General features: G+C 51.5%; 1 protein-coding gene across 2 annotated transcripts in view; it reads right to left on the bottom strand.

Annotated features, from left to right (window-relative positions):
* The window catches only part of LOC147097643 (coiled-coil and C2 domain-containing protein 1A-like), a 140,447-nt gene that overhangs the window by 55,622 nt on the left and 66,196 nt on the right, over positions 1–18,629 (bottom strand). For both annotated transcript variants that reach the window (XR_015074320.1, XM_085971629.1), the window contains exons 20-24: positions 15,621–15,672; positions 14,644–14,743; positions 12,594–12,684; positions 8,052–8,183; positions 5,526–5,581 (exon numbers count right to left, since the gene is read on the bottom strand). Coding sequence is in view for 1 of the 2 variants with exons in the window: in XM_085971629.1 (XP_085827755.1) it covers positions 5,526–5,581; positions 8,052–8,183; positions 12,594–12,684; positions 14,644–14,743; positions 15,621–15,672 (431 nt within the window). In the remaining variant the exon portion in view is untranslated. The remainder of the gene's footprint in view (positions 1–5,525; positions 5,582–8,051; positions 8,184–12,593; positions 12,685–14,643; positions 14,744–15,620; positions 15,673–18,629) is intronic.

The following is an 18,629-nucleotide window of genomic DNA, read 5'->3' as shown; positions in this document are numbered from 1 at the left end:
CGCACGCCCCCCCAGTCTCCACCGACGCACGCCCCCCCCAGTCTCCACCGACGCACGCCCCCCCCAGTCTCCACCGACGCACGCCCCCCCCAGTCTCCACCGACGCACGCCCCCCCGTCTCCACCGACTCCCCCCCCCCCCCAGTCTCCACCGACTCCCCCCCCCCCCCCCCCCCCCCGACTGCCCCCCCCCCCGACTCCCCCCCCCCCGACTCCCCCCCCCCCCAGTCTCCACCGACTCCCCCCCCACCCCCCCCCAAGTCTCCACCGACGCCCCCCCAGTCTCCACCGACGCACGCCCCCCCAGTCTCCACCGACACACGCCCCCCCAGTCTCCACCGACGCACGCCCCCCCAGTCTCCACCGACGCACGCCCCCCCCAGTCTCCACCGACGCACGCCCCCCCCCAGTCTCCACCGACGCACGCCCCCCCCAGTCTCCACCGACGCACGCCCCCCCCAGTCTCCACCGACGCACGCCCCCCCCAGTCTCCACCGACGCACGCCCCCCCCAGTCTCCACCGACGCACGCCCCCCCCAGTCTCCACCGACGCACGCCCCCCCCAGTCTCCACCGACTCCCCCCCACCCCCCCCCCCCCAAGTCTCCACCGACGCCCCCCCAGTCTCCACCGACGCACGCCCCCCCAGTCTCCACCGACGCACGCCCCCCCAGTCTCCACCGACGCACGCCCCCCCCAGTCTCCACCGACGCACGCCCCCCCAGTCTCCACCGACGCACGCCCCCCCCAGTCTCCACCGACGCACGCCCCCCCCAGTCTCCACCGACGCACGCCCCCCCCAGTCTCCACCGACGCACGCCCCCCCCAGTCTCCACCGACGCACGCCCCCCCCAGTCTCCACCGACGCACGCCCCCCCCAGTCTCCACCGACGCACGCCCCCCCCAGTCTCCACCGACGCACGCCCCCCCCAGTCTCCACCGACTCCCCCCCCACCCCCCCCCAAGTCTCCACCGACGCACGCCCCCCCAGTCTCCACCGACGCGCGCCCCCCCAGTCTCCACCGACGCACGCCCCCCCAGTCTCCACCGACGCACGCCCCCCCAGTCTCCACCGACGCACGCCCCCCCCCAGTCTCCACCGACGCACGCTCCCCCCGTCTCCACCGACGCACGCCCCCCCAGTCTCCAATGACGCCCCCCCAGTCTCCACTGACGCCCCCCCCCCAGTCTCCACTGACGCCCGCCCCCCCCCAGTCTCCACCGACGCACGCCCCCCCCCAGTCTCCACCGACGCACGCCCCCCCAGTCTCCACCGACGCACGCCCCCCCCCCAGTCTCCACCGACGCACGCCCTCCCCAGTCTCCACCGACGCACGCCCCCCCCAGTCTCCACCGACGCACGCCCCCCCCAGTCTCCACCGACTCCCCCCCCAGTCTCCACCGACGCACGCCCCCCAGTCTCCACCGACGCACGCCCCCCCCGACGCCCCAAGTCTCCACCGACGCCCCCCCAGTCTCCACCGACGCACGCCCCCCCAGTCTCCACCGACGCACGCCTCCCCAGTCTCCACCGACGCACGCCCCCCCAGTCTCCACCGACGCACGCCCCCCCAGTCTCCACCGACGCACGCCCCCCCCAGTCTCCACCGACGCACGCCCCCCCCAGTCTCCACCGACGCACGCTCCCCCCAGTCTCCACCGACGCACGCCCCCCCCCGACGCCCCAAGTCTCCACCGACGCCCCCCCAGTCTCCACCGACGCACGCCCCCCCAGTCTCCACCGACGCACGCCTCCCCAGTCTCCACCGACGCACGCCCCCCCAGTCTCCACCGACGCACGCCCCCCCAGTCTCCACCGACGCACGCCCCCCCCAGTCTCCACCGACGCACGCCCCCCCCAGTCTCCACCGACGCACGCTCCCCCCAGTCTCCACCGACGCCCCCCCCAGTCTCCACCAACGCACGCCCCCCCCAGTCTCCACCGACGCCCCCCCCAGTCTCCACCAACGCACGCCCCCCCCAGTCTCCACCGACGCATGCCCCCCCCAGTCTCCACCGACGCACGCCCCCCCCAGTCTCCACTGACGCCCCCCCCAGTCTCCACTGACGCCCGCCCCCCCCAGTCTCCACTGACGCCCGCCCCCCCCAGTCTCCACTGACGCCCGCCCCCCCCAGTCTCCACTGACGCCCGCCCCCCCCAGTCTCCACTGACGCCCGCCCCCCCCCCAGTCTCCACTGACGCCCGCCCCCCCCAGTCTCCACTGACGCCCCCCCTCCAGTCTCCACCGATGCCCCCCCCAGTCTCCACCGACGCCCGCCCCCCCCCAGTCTCCACTGACACTCAGTCTATAATTAGACCTACTTACAACCCATTTCAAAAAGGTCATCATTCAACAGCAATGAGGTGAGCTGGATTTAGTCCACGGATTCTGGGCATACAGTAACACTATTGACTCGTCCATCAGGCAGTCATGATAATGTAATGGCAAATGACGTTTACATCAGTCGATATGAAAGTATTTTTATTATAAAAACTGTAAAATCGCTTTGGGCCTTTCACATACGTTAAATAATCATTGCTCGAAGGAGGAACGTATTTGGGACAGGTTAACTTACAATACACAAGGACAGGCAACACTCAGCACTTCACTAATTTTAAATGATGATTTCTAATATCATTGCTTGATTGAGGAAACCACTTATATTTTTAAAAAAATACTTAAAGGTTTGTATTCCTGAACAGTTTTGAAATAATATTCGAGTAGGCTGCAACAGGAGAAGAAAGCAGATTTTAACAGAGTGTCAGGGTGAAATGCTCGATTACCAGATTCGGACACTGAAACGGGCATGGAAAAATATTCCGCTGGAACACAATGGCTGTGTCGTTTCTGATTGCCCACTCTGCTTGTCGCGATGTGTTCGAATTAGAAACACAGGAAAATATGGAGTAAGTTATCATTGGCGAGACTGGCGCGCTATATGGCCCCAATTTACGGTGTGCAATCTCACCCTTGCAGGAAAATCTGGGCCAAATGAAACTAGACAAGGCAGACCTGACCCGTCGGAGAAACTGCTGTAAACTGCAGGCATCACACCAGGAGATGTGTGCCAAATCAGTGCGCTGAGAAAGTCATTAGGAGTTTTCGAATTGTGTAGATTCAGTCCCTTGTAACTTGTTTATAAAACCACAATGCAGGGAGCGCACTCTGCTTTGAGAGTGGAGGCCCTCGTCATTGAAACCTCAAAAACAGCACTCTCACAACTAACAAATCCCCCTCCAAAAAAACCCACAAATGCTGGAATTGTGAAATAAACAAACAGTAAATGCTGGAAACACGCAGGTTCGTTTAGTATTGGAGAGAGGAAATGTTAAAAAATTTGGCTGCAATACGTCAAGTTCTGACGAGGGATCCTGCCAGAAACATAAACTCGTCTTTTCTCTTTCAGAGGCAGACATAGAAACACAGAAGATAGGAGCAGGAGTAGGCCATTCGGCCCCTCGAGCCTGCTCCGCTATTCAATGCGATCATGGCTGATCATCCAAACTCAGTACCCTGTCCCCGCTTTCTCCCCATATCCCTTGATCCCTTTAGCCGCAAGAAATAGATCCAACTCCTTCTTGAATATATTTAATGAATTGGCCTCAACTGCCTTCTGTGGTAGAGAATTCCACAGGTTCACCACTCTCTGGGTGAAGAAATTCCTCCTCATCTCTGTCCTAAATGGCTTACCCCTTATCCTTAGACTGTGACTCCTGGTTCTGGCCACCAGTGCATCTAATTTGTTTTTTTAAATGTTGACAGGAGATACAGTCGGATTCAATCTGGAGATGGTAGGAGATGGATGCCAACACTGATTTACCATTACGGGGGAGGGGAACGAGATTCAGCGGGTTACTCGGTTAGACCACATGTGCCCCATCATCTCCTCCGGTATGATCTCAAGAGAACGCAGGGGGATTCAGTGTGCCGTTGAACTCTGAAACCAATGAAAGATGCGTGTGTTCCCTTTGCTCTACTCCCAGTCCCAGGATCACTTTCCATACCTCGGGAGCCTACTGTCAACAAGGGCAGACATCGATGACGAAGTCCAACACCGCCTTCAGTGTGCCAGTGCAGCCTTCGGTCGCCTGAGGAAGAGTGTGTTTGAAGACCAGGACCTCAAACCCAGCACTAAGCTCATGGTCTACAGAGCAGCAGTGATACCCGCCCTGCTGTATGCCTCAGAGACATGGACCATGTACAGCAGGCACCTCAAAGCACTGGAGAGGTACCACCAACGCTGCCTCCGCAAGATCCTGCAAATCCATTGGCAGGATAGGCGCACCAATGTCAGTGTTCTCGCTCAGGCCAACATCCTCACCATCGAAGCTTTGACCACGCTCAATCAGCTCCGATGGACAGGTCACATTGTCCGCATGCCAAATACGAGACTCCCAAAACAAGTGCTATGCTCGGAGCTCCGACACGGCAAGAGAGCCCCAGGTGGGCAGAGGAAACGCTTCAAGGACACCCTCAGAGCCTCCTCGAAAAAGTGTAACATCCCCACCAACACCTGGGAATCCCTGGCCCAAGACCGCACAAAGTGGAGGAGAAGCATCCGGGAAGGCGCTGAAACACCTCGAGTCTCTTCGCCGGGAGCAAGCGGAAGCCAAGCACAGGCAGTGCAAGGAGCGCACGTCAACCCAAGCACCCCACCCACCCGCCCCTTCAACCACCATCTGCCCCACCTGTGACAGAGGCTGTAGGTCCCGCATCGGACTCATCAGTCACCTGAGAACTCATTTTTAGTGTGGAAGCAAGTCATCCTCGGTTCCGAGGGACTGCCCAAGAAGACTCCCAGTACAGCCTTGATATGCTGCAGATTCTAGAGCTGCCAGCTCCCCATCACTCCCTAAGAAACCATTGCACTTTTCTCTCTGATTCAACAAACAAATGGTGTTGATCCAGTAATGTGTGCAAGATTTCAGAATGACAGTGAAATCAAACTTAGACACCGATGAATGGAGTCCACACTAACTGCTCAAACTTGTTGCTAGGATTTGATTCTGCATTCATTACAGCGTCTCAGAATACATTTTTGAGGGGGTTACAGGTTTTCTTTTTTTTTTTTTTTAAATGGGGTTCACAGGGGTTCAGGAATTTCAGAGTAGACAGACATTACGGAAATGTAGGAGTGTTGCACAAACTGAGGAATCAGAACTCTAGAGGTTACTCATTTTCAAGACCACTAGGATAAGGACAATGTATAAAAAGCCCAGAGCAAGAAAAGCATTTGGCCCATCAAGCCTGCTCCATCCGGCAGCCATGGATGAATCCGCAATCGTGAACGTCCCGTCACAGTCAATACAAGTGCTTTCAACTCTCCGAGGAGCTCAGCTCCAGGTAGAACGGGACTTGGCGGGGGGGGGAGGGACTCGCAGATCCTCGATTTGACTTCAGGAACCAACGACAGTGTCAGCCCTAGCCCGTGGCCTCCGTATCCCCCCTATTGTTGTTGGGTAGTTGCTATTTAAGGGGCTGGAGACGCGCACACGCACACGGTACTAACATGGGCCTGAACCTACCTTCCACCCACCACCTGCGGAGGATCTCGGCGCTCCTTCGACTTTGGAACCGCAATCTGAAAAGAAACAAATTTGGTTTAGAATTGGAGAGAGAAAAACGTTAAAAGATTCGGCTGCCACACGTCAAGTTCTGACGAGGGATCCTACCAGGAACATAAACTTGCCTTTTCTCTTTCGGATGCATCTAATTTGTTTTCTGCAGACAGTGTTTGGAAATACAGTAGGATTCAATCTGGAGGGAGAAACAAGAAACGTCTCCGGCGGAGCGCCTGCTGACCCAGTGTTACGCACAACCCCAAACCATGCCGTGCTGGAGGGTCACCGGTGGGAATGCTGCACCATTCAGTGATGGGATGCTGGACCAGGCCCGTCATTTCCCACACGGTGAGCTCCTGATTCTAGCCACTGGATCAGCCGTCAAGTGAAGCCATAGGAAGAGAAAGAAAACTATAGCTCTGTTAAAACAGTTCTATTTCAGCAGGGATCAGTCACCTGCTACTTGGGAGCTGGGCAAAGCCTGCTGTGACAGATAGGCCGTTTCAGTCCCAGATCGAGTATGATAGCCTGCAAATCCATTGGCAGGATAGGTGCACCAACGACAGTGTTCTCGCTCAGGCCAACATCCCCAGCATCAAAGCTTTGACTACGCTCGATCAGCTCCGATGGACGGGCCATATCGCCTGCCTGCCCGATAAGAGACTCCCAAAACAAGCGCTCTACTCGGGGCTCCGACACGGCAAGAGAGCCCCAGGTGGGCAGAGGAAACGCTTCAAGGACACCCTCAAAGCCTCCATGGAAAAGTGCAACATCCCCACCGACACCTGGGAATCCCTGGTCCAAGACCGCACAAAGTGGAGGAGAAGCATCCGGGAAGGCGCCGAACACCTCGAATCTCTTCGCCAGGAGCAAGCGGAAGCCAAGCGCAAACAGCGGAAGGAGCACACGTCAACCCAAGCACCCCACGCACCCGCCCCTTCAACCACCGCCTGCCCCACCTGTGAGAGAGACTGTAGGTCCCGCATTGGACACATCAGTCACCTGAGAACTCATTTTTAATGTGGAAGCAAGTCATTCTCGGTTCCGAGGGACTGCCTAAGAAGAAGATTTTACCGTCTTTGGACAGGGTTCTGGACCTCACTTTAAATATGAGGCACTGTCAGCTGCTTCCCCAGGCAGCAGAGAATACACATTGTATGCCAAAAGGCTTTATCCTAAAAAGCATTTAGGTATCTGTTTATTCAAGCTGGCTGGCTGTCAGCATGAAGTGAGTGGGCTAAGGCATGCAATAATGTGGTCACAGTTGAGCATGTAATAATATGGTTAACAGGAACTCTCCATCCATACACCCCAACAGACATAAAATGTTAAGACAGTGATATATCCCAGTCTCTCCTCTCCCTGTGCAAGTGACAACACACAGCTGCATTTGTACATTTATCGAGAGCCTAGATGATTAGTCATTGTATAATATTCCCGCTGGCAGTACGACACACTTTTATTTTAAATTCATTCAACGGATGTGGGCATCGCTGGCCAGCATTCACTGCCCATCCCCTAATTGCCCTGGAGATGAGCCACCCTTCTTTGACAACCGAGTGTCTCGCTGGGCCATTTCAGAGGGCAGTTAAGAGTCAACCACATTGCTATGGGTCTGGAGTCACATATAGGCCAGACCGAGTAAGGGCAGTAGATTTCCTTACCTCGAGGACGTTAGTGATGGGATTTTACGACACTCCAGTAGTTTCAAGGTCACCATTACTGACACTAGCTTTTTATTCCAGATTTATTTAATTAACTGAATTTAAATTCCCTGCTGCTGTGGTGGGATTTAGAACATAATAAGACCATAAGACGTAGGAGCAGGGGTCGACCATTCGGCCCCTCGAGCCTGCTCCGCCATTCAATAAGATCGTGGCTGATCTGATCTTGGCCTCAACTCCACTTCCCTGCCCGCTCCCCATAACCCTCGACTCCCTTATCGTTCAAAAATCTGTCTATCCCCAGCTTCAATATATTCAATGACTCCGCCTCCACAGCTCTCTGGGGAAGAGAATTCCAAAGATTCACGGCCCTCAGTGAAGAAATTCCTCCTCATCTCCGATTTAAAAGGGTGACCCCTTATTCTGAGACTATGCCCCCTAGTTCTAGATTCCCCCACGAGGGGAAACATCCTCTCTGCATCTACCCTGTCGATCCCCCTCAGAATCTTATATGTTTAGTAAGATCCCCTCTCAATCTTCTAAACTCCAATGAGTATAGGCCCAACCTGCTCAACCTTTCTTCATAAGGCAACCCCTTCATCTCCGGAATTAACCGAGTGAACCTTCTCTGAACTGCCTCCAATGCGAGTATATCCCTCCTTAAATAAGGTGACCAAGATTTGAACTCTAGTCTCCGGGCAGATTAGTCCAGGCCTCTGGATTACTAGTCCCGTGAACATAACCACGATGTTACCGTTCCGTGTGAAGCTTCAAGGTGCTACGTTCAAAGAGTTTTAACTGAACACCATACGAGGGGTAACCGTACCACTGGCAAGCTCTGTGGGTCAATGACCAGCCACTTCTCGGTCACTCTCTCGAGCTGCTGGGAGCCAAGCGGCTCTCTGATCTTTACGACCACCTCCAGCCGACCTCCTGTGGTCTTCCTGCCGTCCAGAACCTGGGAAGAGTTTAAAAAAAAAAAAAGTTTCAAACTAACTACATGAATGAAAAGCAGCAACCGATTATACCCTGCAACATCCCAGACCGACAGGAGGGAAACCAAGGAGACTGGCTACGACAGGATGGACAATCGCCAATAGCAAGGTTCTCATGCCGAGCAAAGAAAACAACCATCAAAAAGGATGATGGATACAGAGGGAAAAAAAATAGAATCATGACTTTCACTGAAAGCCTCACACACTTGCCAGGCCACCATAAGTAGTTTAACTGGGGCTATTTTGATGTCTGTCAGCACTGATATTTTTAGCAAACACGGTTAAGTCTTCTTGTAGTTCTGCTGTGGATCAGGGCTTTCGGATGGGAGGTTAAACCGAGGCCCCGTCTGCCCCCTCAGGTGGACGTAAAAGATCCTATGGCACTGTTTCGAAGAAGAGCAGGGGAGTTCTCCCCGGTGTCCTGGCCGATATTCAGCCCTCAAATCAACATCACTAAAAAAAGCAGATTATCTGGTCATCATCACATTGCTGTTTGTGGGAGCGTGCTTTGCGCAAATTGGCTGCTGCGTTTTCCTACATTACAACAGTGACTACGCTACAAAAATAAAAGTACTTCATTGGCTGTAAAGCACTTTGGGACGTCCGGTGGTTGTGAAATATATAAATGCAAGTCTTTTTTTTTTTTTAAGTGCCCGTTCCCTCCTGCTCGAGCATCAGCTCCTTGCGGCCCTGCTGAAAACTGGCCTGATTAACATTCTTTCCTCTTGTTTATTTGCATTGATGGTTTTAAATATCTCTGTTTGAACAGTGAATTCCATTGATCGCATCCAGGAACTTGTGGGATTAACAGCTAAGACGGAGAGGAATGAATACAAGGCACAAGCCTGGCTGTCCCAGCCAACAGGGCAAGGAAAAGGAAAGCTCGGCAGCAGCAGACGGCTAGAATCAGTGCCGCTCTGCCAGTTTGCTACATTATTGGTACGCTGTTCAGCATTTTCTGCCCCTTCTTAAATCTTCCCTTCTTCTTAGGCCGTCTCTCGGATCCGAGGATGACTTGCTTCCACATTAAAAAGTTCTCAGGTGACTGATGAGTCCAATGCGGGACCTACAGTCTCTGTCACAGGCGGGGGCAGACGGTGGTTGAAGGGGTGGGTGGGTGGGGTGCTTGGGTTGACGTGCGTGCCTTGCGCTGCCTGCGCTTGGCTTCCGCTTGCTCCCGGCGAAGAGACTCGAGGTGTTCGGCGCCTTCCCGGATGCTTCTCCTCCACTTTGTGCGGTCTTGGGCCAGGGATTCCCAGGTGTCGGTAGTGGGGATGTTACACTTTTTCAAGGATACTTTGAGGGTGTCCTTGAAGCGTTTCCTCTGCCCACCTGGGGCTCTCTTGCCGTGTCGGAGCTCCGAGTAGAGCGCTTGTTTTGGGAGTCTCGTATCGGGCATGCGGACAATGTGACCCGTCCATCGGAGCTGATCGAGCGTGGTCAAAGCTTCGATGCTGGGGATGTTGGCCTGAGCAAGAACACGGATGTTGGAGTGTCTATCCTGCCAATGGATTTGCAGGATCTTGCAGAGGCAGCGTTGGTGGTACCTCTCCAGTGCTTTGAGGTGCCTGCTGTACATGGTCCATGTCGCTGAGGCATACAGCAGGGCGGGTATCACTGCTGCTCTGTAAACCATGAGCTTAGTGCCGGGTTTGAGGTCCTGGTCTTCAAACACTCTCTTCCTCAGGCGACCGAAGGCTGCGCTGGCACACAAAGCGGTGTTGGACTTCGTTGTCGACGTCTTCTTAAAAATAGTCCATTAGTAGTAGCCAGTATTTCAATGGAAAGGGTGTCAGGTCTAACAGCAATTCTATAGCCCCACCCTACCGTCTCACCCAAAGAGGGGGGCTTCAGTCATGCCTTGAAGACTGTCCTTGCCCAGCCAGGAACTGATAGGAACAGGAGGAGGCCTTTCAGCCCTTCGAGCCTGTTCTGCCATTAAATCAGCTCGTGGCTGATCTGTATCTCCACTCCACCTATCTGTAACTCCGAATACCCTCGCCTAACAAAAAGCTTTCAATCTCAGTTTTGAAATTTTCAATTGACCTCCAGCCTCAACAGCTTTTTGGGGGAAGATGATTGTAGATTTCCACTACCCTTTGTGTGAAGAAGTGCTTCCTGACATCACCCCTTGAGCGGCCTAGCTCCAACTTTAAGGATATGCTCCCTTGTTCTGGACTCCCCCCACCAGAGGAAATAAGTTTCTCTCCATCTACCCGCTCACATCCTTAAATCATCCTTAATCATCTTACACACCTCGATTAGATCACCCCTTAATATTCTATACTCAAGGGAATACAAACCTAGTCTATGCAACCTGTCCTCATAAGTTAACCCTTTTAGACCCTGCATCATTCTGGTGAATGTGTTGCACCTCCTACAGGGCCAATCTATCCTTCCTGAGGTGCGATGCCCAGAACTGAACATAAGAAGTAGGAGCAGGAGTAGGCCATACGGCCCCTCGGGCCTGCTCCGCCATTCAATAGGATCATGGCTGATCTGAACCTAGACTCACGTCCACTTCCCTGCCCGCTCCCCATAACCCTTAATTCCCTTATCAGCTAGGAAACTGTCGATCTCCGTTTTAAATTTATTTAGTGTCGCAGCTTCCACAGCTCTCTGGGGTAGCAAATTCCATAGATTTACTACCCTGAGTGAAGAAGTTTCTCCTCATCTCAGTTTTGAAAGGGCAGCCCCTTATTCTAAGATTATGCCCCCTAGTTCTAGTCTCACCCATCAGTGGAAACATCCTCACCGCATCCACCCGATCAAGCCCCCTCACAATCTTATATGTTTTGATAAGATCGCCTCTCATTCTTCTAAATTCCAATGAGTAGAGGCCCAACCTACTCAACCTTTCCTAAGTCAACCCCCTCATCTCCGGAATCAACCGAGTGAACCTTCTCTGAACTGCTTCGAGAGCAAGTATATCTTTTCTTAAATATGGAAACCAAAACTGCACGCAGTATTCCAGGTGTACTGAACGAGTACTCCAGATGGGGTCCAACCAGAGCTCTGTCCAGCTGTAACATAACTCCCATCCCATTGTATTCCAGCTCTTGAGATAAAGGCCAACATTCCAGCAGCCTTTTTAACTATTTTTTGTACCTGCCCACTAGCTTTTAGTGATTTCTGTACCTGGCCTCCTAAGTCTCTCTGCTCCTCCACAGTTCCCAGCTTCTCGCCATTTAGAAAATACTCGTTGATCTTCCTTAACTGTTGAATAAAGGTCAGTAGAGTGCTGCTTGTGGAGCCCAGGGCAGTGATGAAGAGCCACAGCTGGGTGCCGTCAGTGTACACGTGAGCGCGGCTCTCATCATTACAACTGATGTTTCCAAACAAAAAAGACTTGCATTTCTATAGCGCCTTTCATGACCACCGGACATCCCAAAGCGCTTTACAGCCAATGAAGTACTTTTTTTTTTGAAGTGTAGTCACTGTTGTAATATAGGAAACACGGCAGTTAATTTGCCCACAGCAAGCTCCCACAAACAGCAATGTGATAATGACCAAATAATCTATTTTATTTTTATTTTTATAAAAGTGATGTTGATTGAGGGATAAATATTGGCCAGGACACCGGGGAGAACTCCCCTGCTCTTCTTCGAAATAGTGCCATGGGATCTTCTACGTCCACCTGAGGGGGCAGACGGGGCCTCGGTTTAACGTCTCATCTGAAAGACGGCACCTCCGACAATGCAGCGCTCCCTCAGTACTGGCACTGGAAGTGTCAGCCTCGATTTTTGTGCTCAAGTCTCTAGAGTGGGACATGAACCCACAACCTTCTGACTCAGAAGCAGCAGCAAGTCAAGAAGGAGGCCAAGGATGGGACCTGGGGCACAGACAAGGTGTGGGAGTGGGAAGAGATGCGCTGGATTGGGACAGATAGGAGTGGGACGAAGCAAAGCAGGGCCAACAGTTACAACGATAATGATAGCAGGGAGTAATGAAAATCAATGGTCATCAACTGAGAAACTTAGGAATCGACCAGAATGGAGGGCTCTCTGGCTGGTCCGAAACATACCATATGGTGTCTCTCTTTCTCATAGCCCTCGACCAGCTCTTTCACTAAAAGACAATCGATTTCTCTCTTGAATTTACTGGCACTACTGTCTTCACAGTCTGTTCACACGAAGGGTGGCGAATGTGTGAATATAACTAAACCTAAACTGTCTGTTCACCTCCCCTGGTTACAGAGTTTGCAATCGTGTCAAACGATTTAGTGGGGCTCAGTTTAGCTCTTTCGAATCTTAAAACCTTCTCCCAGAGTTTTCTGTGCTCAAAACCGCAGGGATCAATCGATACGTTAAACAGAGTCTCTTGGGTTTTTTTCTTTGCTGGTACAGCCCGCCATCAAAGTTTTGAAAACTCACCTCCAGGATTTCCCGAAGCTCACACTGCGACTCAAGTTTATCCAGCTTGAGCTGAGCGGTTCCCACAACCCGGTCAGTCTTGAAAAGGCCCCTGTTAAGGTAGAAAGGAACACGATTGGTTTCCCTACTACAAGCGCAGTAACAGCACACGCAGTTACTGGAAGCTGTAGCTCTCGGGTAATCTCCGTCAGTATGGGGAGTTGGGGTTGACTGAGCGACTTGGGCTTCACGGCCTAGCGACTTGGCTCTGGCTGGTAACCCAGAATGGAGTTACCACACTGGTTGGGATGTAGGAGACAGAGTGTAGGGATAAAGCGATTGGCAGGGAGTGACAAGTGATGTTCCCCAGGGATCTGCACTAGGACCTCAGCTTTTCAACACCTAAAATAACAATATTAGGTACAATATTATGTTTGTTTATATCGCGGGAAACGGTGGCGCCGCCGAGCGGCTGCTCCGCAAACTAATGACCGCCGGTTTCAATTCGTGCCGGACCACTGAAGGTGCCGGACCGTCAGGTGCCGGATTACCGGGGTTCAACCTGTATATAAATCAATGACTTGAATGAAGGAATTGAGTTGTCTACCCAAGTTTTCAAATAACGTTAAGTTAGGAGGCACAGTAAGTCGTGAAGACGAGTGATGGAGTTACAAAGGGACATCGACAGATTAACTAAGTGGGCAAAACTGACAGTGAAATTTCTTCACACAGAGGGTGGTGAATCTTTGGAATTCTCTACCCCAGAGGGCTGTGGAGAATCAGTCATTGGGTATATTCAAAACAGAAGTCAATAGATTTCTGACTAGTAAGGGCATCAAGGGATATGGCGATAGGGCCGGTGAATGGAGGTGAGGCAGAAGATCAGCCATGATCTCACTGAATGGCGGAGCAGGCTCGAAGGGCCGAATGGCCGACTCCTGCTCCTATTTCTTATGTTCTTATGATGGACTTCAATGTGGGGGGAAAAGCGAGATCATCCACTATGGGTCTAAGAAAGTTAAATCGGAATAATTTCTTAAAGGCAAGAGACTAGGAATTGTGGAGGAGCAAAGAGATTTGGGTGTTTAGGAACATGAATCACTAAAAGCTAGCACAAAAACAAATCAAAGAGGGTAATGGAACGTTTATCTCAAGGCAGTTGGAATAACACGGGAGGAAGTTATGCTACAACTGTAGCATCTTAGTCAGACCCCTCCTGGAGCACTACGTTCAGTTTGGGCCCCGCACCTCAGGAAGGATATACAGGAAACTTTCGTTTAACCGGAGGTTAAATGTCTGGAAAGCTCTATCCACCGGCAAAATTCAGGAGTCGGTGCAGTTAAGTTTTTTTACTTTTCGTCGCTTTTTTTCTCCAGTCAGGCTCTGCAAGCGTCTAGCTGAAGCTGTTGCTTAGCTACAGAGACGCTTGCAAGCTGCGCCGACTGTTTAGAAGCTGTTGCTAAGCAACAGGGTTTGTTGCTTCTGACGGAGCTCAGAAGCTCGGTCCCGTCAGTGCCGGATACCAGAAAGTTTCCTGTACTGGCCTTGGAGGGGGTGCAGCGCAGATTCACCAGAATGATACCGGGGTTAAAGGGTTAAGTTATGCGGATTGGTTGCATTAACTTGGCTTGCAGTCTTTTGATTCTTTGACGGTTGAGGGGGTGACCTAATCGAGGTGTTTAAAGTGACAAAAGAATTCGACAGAGTAGAAACAGAGAAACACTTTATTTCGAGGAACAGCACCTCAGCTTCCGATTAGGCACTTTACAGCCTTCCGGACTCAATATCGAGTTCAACAGGTTCAGATCATAACCTCAGCCCCCATTACATTTTCACTTATTTTTTTATCCACACCCCAGTCCACTCCACTCGATAGACAGAGATATGTCAAACTATATTGGGCCATTGCATCACAGCTGCTGCACTCAGGCGCCTCCTTGTGGCTGGTTTCAGAACATCACCAGACCACCATATGGCTGCTGTGTTCGCTTCCTTGGCTGGAGAAGGTTCACTAACAGAGTGCAGTTCAGAGCCTCTCTTTAGTAGAGCATAAAAAACAACAAATTCATACCCTTTATGAAGTATCTCAAACTTAATTCCTTTGGTCTGTACCACCCGTTTGAATGCTCGATGTCCCCGGTTGATGTTCAGCTTGAACTGCTCTTTAAATTCTGGTAGACAAAAAAAACACAAAAAAGGTGCGATTATTATAGTTAGGGCCCACTTAATGAATCACCATTCCTCAGTAAAATACTCACTGAAGCAGGCTGTTGTGTTAAGCGCTGCCATTGTCCCCGCTGCCCTTGTTGTTATAAAGCACTGCAGCCTTTTTCGGTATCACAGCTCCTTGCTCGCTCCACTCCTGGTCACCAAATCCAGCTGCTCGGCCTACCTCCGCCTCCAACTACAGCGGCAGCTGAAAACCGGGTGAAATTCCTTCCCTCCCCCCCACCCAACAATCCGACTGAAAAGAAAAGCTTGCATTTCTATAGCGCCTTTCACAACCTCGGGACGTCCCAAAGCGCTTTACAGCCAATGAAGCACTTTTGGAGTGTAGTCACTGTTGTAATGTGGGAAACGCGGCAGCCAATTTTTGCACACAGCAAGCTCCCACAAACAGCAATGTGAAAACGACCAGATAATCTGTTTTTGTTATGGTGGTTGAGGGAGAAATATTGGCCCAGGACACCGGGGAGAACTCCCCTCCTCTTCTTTGAAATAGTGCTATGGGATCTTTTACGCCCACTTGAGAGAGCAGACGGGGGCCTGGGTTTAACGTCTCATCCGAAAAATGGCACCTCCGACAGTGCGGCACTCCCTCAGCACTGCACTAGGAGTGTCAGCCTGGATTGCGTGCTCAAGTACCTGGAGTGGGACTTGAACCCACAACCTTCTGACTCATGGGGAGAGAGTGTTGCCCACTGAGCCACTGGCTGACACCGTGTGGTCAATGCTGACCACTGCAAACTGACCACACCACCATCACCACCACAAGTAAGGTAGTGGCAGGTTTGCTAGTTCACATGGCAGCCATTCTGCCCCACATACCTGGACCGTTGGTATTTTTCACCACGTTGGTTTTGTCTCTCTGTGCTTCTTCCTGTTGGAACAAAACAGAACGTGCACTATAACTGCAGCAGGTCTTAAACAAACAAGGGCGTGAACCAATGAGCATTGAAATTGTGGCGAGGGCTGATGGTTCTTATAGAACCCAAATGATCATTACGTGACAAATAATCCAAAAAGGCTAAAGCATCCACTAAACAACAGCTGAATTAGGATTAGATTTAAGACAGTAACAACTTACATTTATACAGCACTTTTAAAGGTATAAAACATCCCAAGACACTTCACAGGAGGGTAAGTCAGGCAAAATTTGTTGCTGAGCCACAGTGATATTAGGACATGAAGTTGGTCAAAGAAGTTGGTTTTAAGGATCGACTTAAAAGGAGAGAGGCGGAGAGGTTTAGGGAGGGAATTCCAGAGCTTAGGACCTAGGCAGCTGAAAGCACGGCCGCCAATGGTGGAGCGATGAAAATCGGAGAGGCACAAGAGGCCGGAATTGGAGGAGCGCTGAGATCTCGGAGGGTTGTAGGGCTGGAGCAGGTTACAGAAATAGGGAGAGGCGAGGCCATGGGTTGGGGGATTTGAAAACAAGGATGAGAATTTTCAAATCGAGGCGCTGCCGGACTGGGAGCCAATGTAGGTCAGCGAGCACAGGGGTCTGTGCCACTTCTCTCCTCGAGACTCTCTCCAACTTTCAAAGTCCTCTGTTCATCATTATTCCCACTGGTGCTCTCTATCCTCTCTCCTCCATGTGGAGCTCTCCAAGGTGACCAGCGAACCGCACACGGTCCAACATTCAATGGAACCTGACGCATTACATCTCTACGTCAACCCAAGCACCCCACCCGCCCGCCCCTTCAACCACCGTCTGCCCCGCCTGTGACAGAGACTGTAGGTCCCGCATTGGACTCATCAGTCACCTGCGAACTCATTTTTAAAGTGGAAGCAAGTCATCCTCGGTTCCGCCTAAGAAGAGAAGAAGCCACAAGCCATGTACTTCAGTGAAATAAAGGCCGTAAAACACTTCATGGGATGGTCTTTTCACAACACTTTATAACTGAACAATATGCTTCTGGCTGGAACTCACTTTTCCAGGGCATAAAAACTGTGAAACTCCTTACAAGAGAGTGGATCTTATTGAAACATAAGATTCTGAGGGGGTTTGACAGGGTCGATGCGGAGAGGATGTTTCCCCTCGTGGGGGAATCTAGAACTAGGGGGCATAGTTTCAGAATAAGGGGGCACCCTTTTAAATCGGAAATGAGGAGGAATTTCTTCTCAGAGGGTCGTGAATCTTGGGAATTCTCTTCCCCAGAGAGCTGTGGAGGCTGGGTCATTGAATATATTCAAGGTGGCGATAGACAGATTTTTGAATGATAAGGGAGTCGAGGGTTATGGGGAGCGGGCAGGGAAGTGGAGTTGAGGCCAAGATCAGATCAGCCATGATCTTATTGAATGGCGGAGCAGGCTCGAGGGGCCGAATGGCCGACTCCTGCTCCTATGTCTTATGTTCCCTCCAGCTTCCCTCCCACCAAAATTATGCAGTCTTCTAAATCAAAGCTAGCTCATCACTGGCTCCAGAGTTCCCTTGTCTGCTGTCCTATTCTTTTCAGTGTGGATGGTGTCCTGCACCCTGGGCTTTGGCCCTTATAAGAACATAAGTAGTAGGAGCAGGAGTAGGCCATACGGCCCCTCGGGCCTGCTCCACCATTCAATAGGATCATGGCTGATCCGAATCTAGACTCACGTCCACTTCCCTGCCCGCTCCCCGTAACCCCTAATTCCCTTATCAGCTAGGAAACTGTCTATCTCCGTTTTAAATTTATTTAATGTCACAGCTTCCACAGCTTTCTGAGGTAGCAAATTCCATAGATTTACTACCCTGAGTGAAGAAGTTTCTCCTCATCTCAGTTTTGAAAGGGCAGCCCCTTATTCTAAGATTATGCCCCCTACTTCTAGTCTCACCCATCAGTAGAAACATCCTCCCTGCATCCACCCGATCAAGCCCCCTCACAATCTTATATGTTTCGATAAGATCGCCTCTCATTCTTCTGAATTCCAATGAGTAGAGTCCCAACCTACTCAACCTTTCCTCATAAGTCAACCCCCTCATCTCCGGAATCAACCGTGTGAACCTTCTCTGAACTGCCTCGAGAGCAAGTATATCTTTTCTTAAATATGGAAACCAAAGCTGCACGCAGTATTCCAGGTGTGGCCTCACCAATACCCTGTATAACTGAAGCAAGACTTCCCTGCTTTTATACTCCATCCCCCTTGCAATAAAAGCCAAGATTCCATCGGCCTTCCTGATCACCTACTGCACCTGCATACTAACCTTCTGTGTTTCATGCACCAGGACCCCCAGATCCCTTTGTACTGTAGCACTTTGCAGTTTCTCTCCATTTAGATAACAACTTGCTCTTTGATTTTTTCTGCCAAAGTGCATAACCTCACACTTTCCAACATTATGTTCCATCTGCCAAATTTCTGCCCACTCACTTCTGCCTGTCTATGTCCTTTTGCAGGTTTTTTATGTCCTCCTCACTCACTGCTTTCCCTCCCATCTTTGTATCGTCGGCAAACTTGGATATGTTGCACTTGGTCCCCTCCTCCAAATCGTTGATATAGATTGTAAAGAGTTGGGGTCCCAGCACTGACCCCTGCGGAACACCACTAGTCACTGATTGCCAACCCGAGAATGAACCATTTATCCCAACTCTCTGTTTTCTGTTAGATAGCCAATCTTCCACCCATGCCAGTATATTGCCCCCAATCCCGTGATTTTTTTATCTTGTGCAGTAATCTTTTGTGCGGCACCTTGTCAAATGCCTTTTGGAAGTCCAAATACACCATATCCACTGGTTCCCCTTTATCCACCCTGTTTGTTACGTCCTCAAAGAATTCGAGCAAATTTGTCAAACATGACTTCCCCTTCATAAAACCATGCTGATTCTGTCCGATTAAATGATTACCCAAATGCCCTTCACCTGA

The sequence above is a fragment of the Somniosus microcephalus genome, chromosome 31, assembly GCF_052327205.1.
Source record: "Somniosus microcephalus isolate GS21.2 chromosome 31, FLI_Smic_1.0, whole genome shotgun sequence".
Taxonomy (NCBI): Eukaryota; Metazoa; Chordata; class Chondrichthyes; order Squaliformes; family Somniosidae; genus Somniosus; species Somniosus microcephalus.
The sequence above is the reverse complement of the archived record's forward strand: the minus strand, read 5'-3'. Positions and strand labels throughout refer to the sequence as shown.